Source organism: Medicago sativa, chromosome 4, assembly GCF_051527215.1.
Source record: "Medicago sativa cultivar Bolivia chromosome 4, Bolivia_mono, whole genome shotgun sequence".
Classification (NCBI taxonomy): Eukaryota; Viridiplantae; Streptophyta; class Magnoliopsida; order Fabales; family Fabaceae; genus Medicago; species Medicago sativa.
In genome coordinates, this window is record NC_140752.1 from 41,782,451 (window position 1) to 41,793,173 (window position 10,723).

At 30.4% G+C, this 10,723-nt stretch overlaps 1 protein-coding gene across 19 annotated transcripts; it reads right to left on the minus strand.

Moving 5' to 3' along the window:
* Window positions 1–6,627: 6,627 nt before the first annotated feature.
* On the minus strand, window positions 6,628–10,109 carry LOC146929364 (uncharacterized). Of its 19 annotated transcripts, none has more exons than XR_015006015.1 (8): window positions 9,548–10,107; window positions 9,252–9,287; window positions 9,078–9,152; window positions 8,742–8,775; window positions 8,477–8,550; window positions 7,903–7,968; window positions 7,524–7,606; window positions 6,628–6,950 (listed from the first exon to the last, which is right to left on the minus strand). XR_015006015.1 is itself a non-coding variant. In XM_085701337.1 (5 exons), the coding sequence occupies exons 1-4, from the start codon at window positions 9,599–9,601 to the stop codon at window positions 7,556–7,558; spliced, it is 267 nt and encodes an 88-aa protein (XP_085557463.1). In that variant the 5' UTR covers window positions 9,602–10,109; the 3' UTR covers window positions 6,628–6,950; window positions 7,524–7,555. The 19 variants fall into 19 exon arrangements, 4 of the variants coding, with proteins under 4 accessions (XP_085557463.1, XP_085557462.1, XP_085557460.1 ...); XR_015006013.1 differs by lacking the exon at window positions 7,903–7,968 and adding an exon at window positions 8,103–8,169; XR_015006009.1 differs by having other exon boundaries at window positions 8,709–8,775.
* Between the last annotated feature and the right edge of the window lie 614 nt (window positions 10,110–10,723).

The following is a 10,723-nucleotide window of genomic DNA, read 5'->3' on the forward strand; positions in this document are numbered from 1 at the left end:
TTCATTGGTTATATATTCAAGTAAACTAACTAAAATAATGTTCAAATCGAGTTATCATCATGGAAGACGAAAGGTCACATTCCAGGATAAAAACTCTATTTAAACAATATTTTAGTCATGTTACTTGTTCATTGGTTATATATTCAAGTAACAAGACTAAAATAATGTTTAAACCGAGTTATCATCCTGGAAGACGAAAGGTCACACCTTGTGACCTTTCATCTTCCAGGATAAAAACTCTATTTAAACAATATTTTAGTCAAGTTACTTGTTCATTGGTTATATATTCAAGTAACCTGACTGAAATAATGTTTAAATCGAGTTATCATCCTGGAAGACGAAAGGTCACACCTTGTGACCTTTCGTCTTCCAGGATAAAATCTCTATTTAAACAATATTTTAGTCAGGTTACTTGTTCATTGGTTATATATTCAAGTAACCCGACTAAAATAATGTTTAAATCGAGTTATCATCTTGGAAGATGAAAGGTCACACCTTGTGACCTTTCATCTTCCGGGATAAAATTTCTATTTAAACAATATTTTATTCAAGTTACTTGTTCATTGGTTATATATTAAAGTAACCTGACTAAACTAATGTTTAAATTGAGTTATCATCCTGGAAGACGAAAGGTCACACCTTGTGACCTTTCGTCTTCTAGGATAAAAACTCTATTTAAACAATATTTTTGTTAAGTTACTTGTTCATTGGTTATATATTCAAGTAACCAGACTAAAATAATGTTTAAATCAAGTTATCATCTTGGAAGACGAAAGGTCACGCCTTGTGACCTTTCGTTTTCCAGGATCAAATCTCTATTTAAACAATATTTTTGTAAAGTTACTTGTTCATTAGTTATATTCTCAAGTAACCTGACTTAAATAATGTTTAAATCGAGTTATCAACGTGGAAGACGAAAGGTCACACCTTGTGACCTTTCGTCTTCCAGGATAAAAACTCTACTTAAACAATATTTTAGTCATGTTACTTGTTCATTGGTTTTATATTCAAGTAACCTGACTAAAATAATGTTTAAATCGAGCTATCATCCTGGAAGACGAATGGTCACACCTTGTGATCTTTCGTCTTCCAGGATAAAAACTCTATTTAAACAATATTTTTGTCAAGTTACTTGTTCGTTGGTTATATATTCAAGTAACTGACTAAAATAATGTTTAAATCGAGTTATCATCCTGGAAGACGAAAGGTCACACCTTGTGACCTTTCGTCTTCCTGGATAAAAACTCTATTTAAACAATATTTTAGTCAGGTTACTTGTTCATTGGTTATATATTCAAGTAACCTGACTAAAATAATGTTTAAAACAAGTTATCATCCTGGAAGACGAAAGGTCATATTCCATGATAAAAACTCTATTTAAACAATAGTTTAGTCACGTTACTTGTTCATTGGTTATATATTCAAGTAACCTGACTAAAATAATGTTTAAATCGAGTTATCATCCTGGAAGACGAAAGGTCACACCTTGTGACCTTTCGTCTTCCAGGATAAAAACTCTATTTAAACAATATTTTAGTCAAGTTACTTGTTCATTGGTTATATATTAAAGTAACCTGACTAAACTAATGTTTAAATTGAGTTATCATCCTGGATGACGAAAGGTCACACCTTGTGACCTTTCGTCTTCTAGGATAAAAACTCTATTTAAACAATATTTTTGTCAAGTTACTTGTTCATTGGTTATATATTCAAGTAACCTGACTAAAATAATGTTTAAATCGAGTTATCATCCTGGAAGACGAAAGGTCACACCTTGTGACCTTTCGTCTTCCAGGATAAAAACTCTATTTAAACAATATTTTTGTCAAGTTACTTGTTCATTGGTTATATATTCAAGTAACTTGACTATAATAATGTTTAAATCGAGTTATCATCCTGGAAAATGGAAGGTCTCAACTAGTGACCTTTCGTCTTCCAGGATAAAAACTCTATTTAGACAATATTTTAGTCAAGTTACTTGTTCATTGGTTATATATTCAAGTAAACTAACTAAAATAATGTTCAAATCGAGTTATCATCATGGAAGACGAAAGGTCACATTCCAGGATAAAAACTCTATTTAAACAATATTTTAGTCATGTTACTTGTTCATTGGTTATATATTCAAGTAACAAGACTAAAATAATGTTTAAACCGAGTTATCATCCTGGAAGACGAAAGGTCACACCTTGTGACCTTTCATCTTCCAGGATAAAAACTCTATTTAAACAATATTTTAGTCAAGTTACTTGTTCATTGGTTATATATTCAAGTAACCTGACTGAAATAATGTTTAAATCGAGTTATCATCCTGGAAGACGAAAGGTCACACCTTGTGACCTTTCGTCTTCCAGGATAAAATCTCTATTTAAACAATATTTTAGTCAGGTTACTTGTTCATTGGTTATATATTCAAGTAACCCGACTAAAATAATGTTTAAATCGAGTTATCATCTTGGAAGATGAAAGGTCACACCTTGTGACCTTTCATCTTCCGGGATAAAATTTCTATTTAAACAATATTTTATTCAAGTTACTTGTTCATTGGTTATATATTAAAGTAACCTGACTAAACTAATGTTTAAATTGAGTTATCATCCTGGAAGACGAAAGGTCACACCTTGTGACCTTTCGTCTTCTAGGATAAAAACTCTATTTAAACAATATTTTTGTTAAGTTACTTGTTCATTGGTTATATATTCAAGTAACCAGACTAAAATAATGTTTAAATCAAGTTATCATCTTGGAAGACGAAAGGTCACGCCTTGTGACCTTTCGTTTTCCAGGATCAAATCTCTATTTAAACAATATTTTTGTAAAGTTACTTGTTCATTAGTTATATTCTCAAGTAACCTGACTTAAATAATGTTTAAATCGAGTTATCAACGTGGAAGACGAAAGGTCACACCTTGTGACCTTTCGTCTTCCAGGATAAAAACTCTACTTAAACAATATTTTAGTCATGTTACTTGTTCATTGGTTTTATATTCAAGTAACCTGACTAAAATAATGTTTAAATCGAGCTATCATCCTGGAAGACGAATGGTCACACCTTGTGATCTTTCGTCTTCCAGGATAAAAACTCTATTTAAACAATATTTTTGTCAAGTTACTTGTTCGTTGGTTATATATTCAAGTAACTGACTAAAATAATGTTTAAATCGAGTTATCATCCTGGAAGACGAAAGGTCACACCTTGTGACCTTTCGTCTTCCTGGATAAAAACTCTATTTAAACAATATTTTAGTCAGGTTACTTGTTCATTGGTTATATATTCAAGTAACCTGACTAAAATAATGTTTAAAACAAGTTATCATCCTGGAAGACGAAAGGTCATATTCCATGATAAAAACTCTATTTAAACAATAGTTTAGTCACGTTACTTGTTCATTGGTTATATATTCAAGTAACCTGACTAAAATAATGTTTAAATCGAGTTATCATCCTGGAAGACGAAAGGTCACACCTTGTGACCTTTCGTCTTCCAGGATAAAAACTCTATTTAAACAATATTTTAGTCAAGTTACTTGTTCATTGGTTATATATTAAAGTAACCTGACTAAACTAATGTTTAAATTGAGTTATCATCCTGGATGACGAAAGGTCACACCTTGTGACCTTTCGTCTTCTAGGATAAAAACTCTATTTAAACAATATTTTTGTCAAGTTACTTGTTCATTGGTTATATATTCAAGTAACCTGACTAAAATAATGTTTAAATCGAGTTATCATCCTGGAAGACGAAAGGTCACACCTTGTGACCTTTCGTCTTCCAGGATAAAAACTCTATTTAAACAATATTTTTGTCAAGTTACTTGTTCATTGGTTATATATTCAAGTAACTTGACTATAATAATGTTTAAATCGAGTTATCATCCTGGAAAATGGAAGGTCTCAACTAGTGACCTTTCGTCTTCCAGGATAACAACTCTATTTAAACAATATTTTAGTCAAGTTACTTGTTCATTGGTTATATATTCAAGTAAACTAACTAAAATAATGTTCAAATCGAGTTATCATCATGGAAGACGAAAGGTCACATTCCAGGATAAAAACTCTATTTAAACAATATTTTAGTCATGTTACTTGTTCATTGGTTATATATTCAAGTAACAAGACTAAAATAATGTTTAAACCGAGTTATCATCCTGGAAGACGAAAGGTCACACCTTGTGACCTTTCGTCTTCCAGGATAAAAACTCTATTTAAACAATATTTTAGTCAAGTTACTTGTTCATTGGTTATATATTCAAGTAACCTGACTGAAATAATGTTTAAATCGAGTTATCATCCTGGAAGACGAAAGGTCACACCTTGTGACCTTTCGTCTTCCAGGATAAAATCTCTATTTAAACAATATTTTAGTCGGGTTACTTGTTCATTGGTTATATATTCAAGTAACCCGACTAAAATAATGTTTAAATCGAGTTATCATCTTGGAAGATGAAAGGTCACACCTTGTGACCTTTCATCTTCCGGGATAAAATTTCTATTTAAGCAATATTTTATTCAAGTTACTTGTTCATTGGTTATATATTAAAGTAACCTGACTAAACTAATGTTTAAATTGAGTTATCATCCTGGAAGACGAAAGGTCACACCTTGTGACCTTTCGTCTTCTAGGATAAAAACTCTATTTAAACAATATTTTTGTCAAGTTACTTGTTCATTGGTTATATATTCAAGTAACCAGACTAAAATAATGTTTAAATCAAGTTATCATCTTGGAAGACGAAAGGTCACGCCTTGTGACCTTTCGTTTTCCAGGATCAAATCTCTATTTAAACAATATTTTTGTAAAGTTACTTGTTCATTAGTTATATATTCAAGTAACCTGACTTAAATAATGTTTAAATCGAGTTATCAACGTGGAAGACGAAAGGTCACACCTTGTGACCTTTCGTCTTCCAGGATAAAAACTCTACTTAAACAATATTTTAGTCATGTTACTTGTTCATTGGTTTTATATTCAAGTAACCTGACTAAAATAATGTTTAAATCGAGCTATCATCCTGGAAGACGAATGGTCACACCTTGTGATCTTTCGTCTTCCAGGATAAAAACTCTATTTAAACAATATTTTTGTCAAGTTACTTGTTCGTTGGTTATATATTCAAGTAACTGACTAAAATAATGTTTAAATCGAGTTATCATCCTGGAAGACGAAAGGTCACACCTTGTGACCTTTCGTCTTCCTGGATAAAAACTCTATTTAAACAATATTTTAGTCAGGTTACTTGTTCATTGGTTATATATTCAAGTAACCTGACTAAAATAATGTTTAAAACAAGTTATCATCCTGGAAGACGAAAGGTCATATTCCATGATAAAAACTCTATTTAAACAATAGTTTAGTCACGTTACTTGTTCATTGGTTATATATTCAAGTAACCTGACTAAAATAATGTTTAAATCGAGTTATCATCCTGGAAGACGAAAGGTCACACCTTGTGACCTTTCGTCTTCCAGGATAAAAACTCTATTTAAACAATATTTTAGTCAAGTTACTTGTTCATTGGTTATATATTAAAGTAACCTGACTAAACTAATGTTTAAATTGAGTTATCATCCTGGATGACGAAAGGTCACACCTTGTGACCTTTCGTCTTCTAGGATAAAAACTCTATTTAAACAATATTTTTGTCAAGTTACTTGTTCATTGGTTATATATTCAAGTAACCTGACTAAAATAATGTTTAAATCGAGTTATCATCCTGGAAGACGAAAGGTCACACCTTGTGACCTTTCGTCTTCCAGGATAAAAACTCTATTTAAACAATATTTTTGTCAAGTTACTTGTTCATTGGTTATATATTCAAGTAACTTGACTATAATAATGTTTAAATCGCGTTATCATCCTGGAAAATGGAAGGTCTCAACTAGTGACCTTTCGTCTTCCAGGATAAAAACTCTATTTAAACAATATTTTAGTCAAGTTACTTGTTCATTGGTTATATATTCAAGTAAACTAACTAAAATAATGTTCAAATCGAGTTATCATCATGGAAGACGAAAGGTCACATTCCAGGATAAAAACTCTATTTAAACAATATTTTAGTCATGTTACTTGTTCATTGGTTATATATTCAAGTAACAAGACTAAAATAATGTTTAAACCGAGTTATCATCCTGGAAGACGAAAGGTCACACCTTGTGACCTTTCGTCTTCCAGGATAAACACTACTAAAAAACTTGGGAATAGAGACGGGCAAAATCCGTCTCTAAAACAAGAGAAATCTGTCTCTAAACATGTCTGAGACGGAATCAGAGACGGAACTAGGTCCGTCATTGTTTTCATCGTCTCTAAACTACTTAGTGACGGAATTTAAATTTCCGTCTCTATTAGAGACGGAATAAATCCGTCGCCAGTGTACATAATCTGTCGCTAAGGTTTTAATGAAATAAGAGGTGAATCCGTCGCAATTAGACACGGAAACCACCGTCTCAGATAAATATATTTCCGTCTCTAAACTCTGTCACAAAAATTATAAAATCCGTGTCTATTCAGTGAAATTCCGTCTCTATGGAGACAGATTGCAATTCCGTCTCTAAAAATATTTTTTTTTTTTTTTATATTCTGCCATAATATCCATAAATTTAGTACTAAAATATTGTTTATAATATTCATTATGTTTATCTAATTCTCAAGAATGTCAATTATATTTTGATAAACATCAAATTTACAAAAGTGACATGAAAGAACACTCATTCAACAAAATATCACTTGATATCAAAAGTTAATGATTCAAAAGTACACTCATACAATAATGTTTCTTCTCAAGTAATAGTTAATGTTTCAATCTTTGCCTCCATAGCAGCAACTTTTAACGCCAAAGGTTGTATACATCTATCTTAACTTGAACAAAGCGTTTTTTCAATGCCAAAGACCCCCTCTGTTGTAAGCTCTTTCTAATAATAGCTTCATCATTTGCAAGCAACTTGAATTTAGCCTATGAACAAAAAAATATCACGAAGTTGTGTATTTTGAAAAGGACGATAAACTTTCAACCTAAGTAATAATATGAAGCTTCATATTTCATATCATATAAAGAAAATAGTATATCCCCTAAATAACGATATATCTCTATTTATGTAACTGCCACTATTTGTAGCAATTGTTTCAACCATTTGCCATTTCAACTTTCAACCAAAATAACAACAATATTAAAGCTTCATATTTCACATTATATAAAGCAAATAGGTTCAGAGAGCAGCAATGCAATAAATATAACCAATCTTCACCAATATAAATACAAGGAGAATGCTAGATAAAATTGAAAGGAAGAAAACTGAAACAACTAGAGCCACAATTGCTGCCACATTAAAACCCTTAGAGTAATAGTAAGCACCGTAATAACAGTCCAAAAACTTATATTGGCAGTTAGAAAAGGGAAGAATAAAGACCAAAATTCTGAATTTGAGAGTTTATATGATAAAGAGAGCATGTCACCAAATCCACCAGCTTTAACATGAGACAAATCAAGAGGAAGGAAGTGAGAAGAATGAGTATTGGAGCTTAGTACCTCTCAAGTTCTCTAATCTAAGTTTCAATTCCCTACCAACCACAGCCATCTCTAATCCAAGTTTCAATTCCATAAGGCAAAATCTGTTAGCATAAGGCAAAAATGTTACATTATAGTTAGGCTCAATCATCAAATCAAATACATGGATGCATAAAACCAAATCAAAGTAGGCTAATAAGGTCGTAAGTCACACAACGCAGTCAACTGATAATTTTGGTCAAAATATAAAACTCCACAAGTTTCAATTTCCAATTAAAAATCAAAACTGCACTCAAAAATCAACATCTAACAATGAAAAACATAATGTTCTCAAATTTTCAGCATAAAATCCCAACAAAAATAAAAAAATGAATCAAAAAATAGTTATCATGCAACTTACACAAGTTTCTAATGATTTGTCTATTGTTAAGTGATCTAACACCTCTTTACTTTTCTAGCAGTCTATCTGTTTCACCATAAACAACATTAACATTCAACTTTCACCATAAATAGTAGTCTATCTGTTTCACCACAAACAACATTATACTACATTCAACTTTCACCATAAAACTAGTAAGTAGAATTTTTCTCAAGTAGTACCTACAAGAGTATTTGACTTCAATCTCGTATCTTTAGCATTAAGATCAATAGGCTTAACAAATTCTTACTGTATACAATACAAGTTTCATAACCAAAATGGAAAAAAAATTAAAATTCAATCACTCAGATCTGAAATGCATTATGACCATATCAGATTTTCAAGTATGAATACTTCAAAGCTGCAATATAGAAGAACACAATTTTTACTTCTACAATTTAAACAAATTTTTACTTATACAATTGAAAACAATTTATGACATGTTCACAATTTGTTTTCAACTTATTTCCATAAACTCTCCATGATGACTTACAAAAACAACTTATAAATTAGACGAAAATTAGTTCAACTTTACTTTATCTTGTGTTATAGAAACCTGAAAAAGCAGAGATCTTTGCTTGTCAGGATCAAATTGCTTAGTCACACGATACCCAGGCCTCCCAATCTTAACTGAAACCAAAACCAACACAAAAAAACATTAATTTCAATTAACAAATAATTAAACAAGGATTAAGGGTTTCAACGATTCATACGAGATTTCTTCATATTAAACTTCCACTTGAGTTTTTTAGAACACAGTAATAGAGATTTTGGGGTTTATATAATACCTTTTGAACTTGAAATATAGGGGTCTCCCTTACCTCCAATAAAACTAGTTGTGACGACGACAGTTTTCTGAAACAACAGAGGTAAATTTGAAGCGTCAATTTCATCAAAACCCATTTTAAATATCAAATGGAGAATGAACAGCATGGTTTTCATTGGTAAGATAAACTCAGAACGCATATGCTTAGCTATTTCACTCTTTAAAATCAAAACCCCCAAAAGTTATGAAACTAGAACAATAAATCAATTGAAACAAACAACACTAATTGGATGAAATAACCATACATGTATATATCTCTCAACACGTCTAACACAACAAACAAATTTTAAACTAAGGAAACCAAAGCATACTATAAATAAATACCCAATACCTGAAATTTCTTCAAGAATCTCCTCAAAGTCACAAAATAAATTTAAGATTTGATGAACGAGAGAAAAACCAAAACCTAACAAAAATAAAAATCTAAAAGTATGAGTTTTTTTAGAACAAAATAATAGAGATTTTTGGGTTTTAACAGATGTGAAGTACAGAAAACATACTATACCAGATTGAAATACAGATGTGAACCACTTTTTGAGACCTGCAATCAGAAATTTTGTTAACATAACCATACCAGATTAATTGAAGTACAGAAAACATACTATCTTTTCAAAAAAAAAGTCAGAATAAAATCATTGAAACAGGTTTGTCAGCATCATGATATAAAACCATATGAGAATTTGATTAAGTAAATAAATATTTGAGATTGTAAATAATATTGTCATAGTTGTAACAAAGAAAGGAATAATATTGGAAATATAAAACAAGACAACAAAAACATTAAAGCAAAAAATAACTTACCAATGGATGAGGTTGACTCAGTTTCACAAGAGGGAGTGAGAGGCTGAGACCCATTGAAACATCAGATGAATCCTTTGGAACTTGAAATATATGTATAACTCCATAAAAGCTAGAACCGATTGAAGATTGAAGATTAGTTTTGACAATGACTGAATAGGGATTTTGAAATCTTGAACCGATTGAAGATTGAAGGATTGAAGGGTTGAATGAAGAAATCCCAAATTAATTGAATGGTTGTGAGAAAAACCCCTAAATCGATTTGGGTTGTAAGAAAAAACCCCAAATCAATTGAAATCTGGAATCAATTGAAGGGTTCAGGGAAGGAACTGCTGAGTATCATTATGAGAATCGATTGAGAGAGGTGTGATAATCAGATGGGATCGATTATTGAGAATCAATTAGGGTTGCTGGTTTTGTTTTGTGAGAGAAAGGAAAAGGTGAAAAAACATTAAAACAAGCTGAAAATTTGAGCGCGTATAGATTTTTCATTTTGGAGGTTCATGAATATTTGGTGAAAATTGGGGGCGCGTATTCTCTAGTACCTTCTACCAACAGCTGAGTTTTATTTTATTTTTTTATTGGAAAAAGCTGAGTTATTTTTATTTTAGGATGGAAAAAACTGAGTTTTTTTTTTAATAAAAAAATAGTAAAGGATGACGTGGGTTCCATCAAAAAAATAAAATAAAGAATGACGTGGGTTTTAATTAAAATGATAAGGGTAAAGGCCTGTTTGTTTTAGATTTTAATTTTAAAGAATTGATTTTTCTTTGTATTTTTAAAATTAGATTTTTTTGAAATTTACTCAAAAATAGTAAAAGTTATTTCAAACTCATTTGATGTAAGTTAAAAAATAGATATTGATATTCACTAACTTAAACATTAATTGTTCGAAATTTTCCATAGTAAAATTCATATATTTTTTCAAAATAACATATTTCAAAAATGATTTTTATGAAAAACTATTTGAAATAGCTTTTTTTTTTAGAGATTTTTTTAAAATTTTAGTATAAAAAATAATTATAACCAAATGATGAAATACTTAGAATGACATTTTAAGATAAATTATTCAAATAGATTTTTCATTTGAAGTTTTCCTTGAAAATTTCGTTCTTAAAAAAATTACAACAAAAACATATTAGACTACCAAAATCTATTTTAAAATAATTGTACATTGAC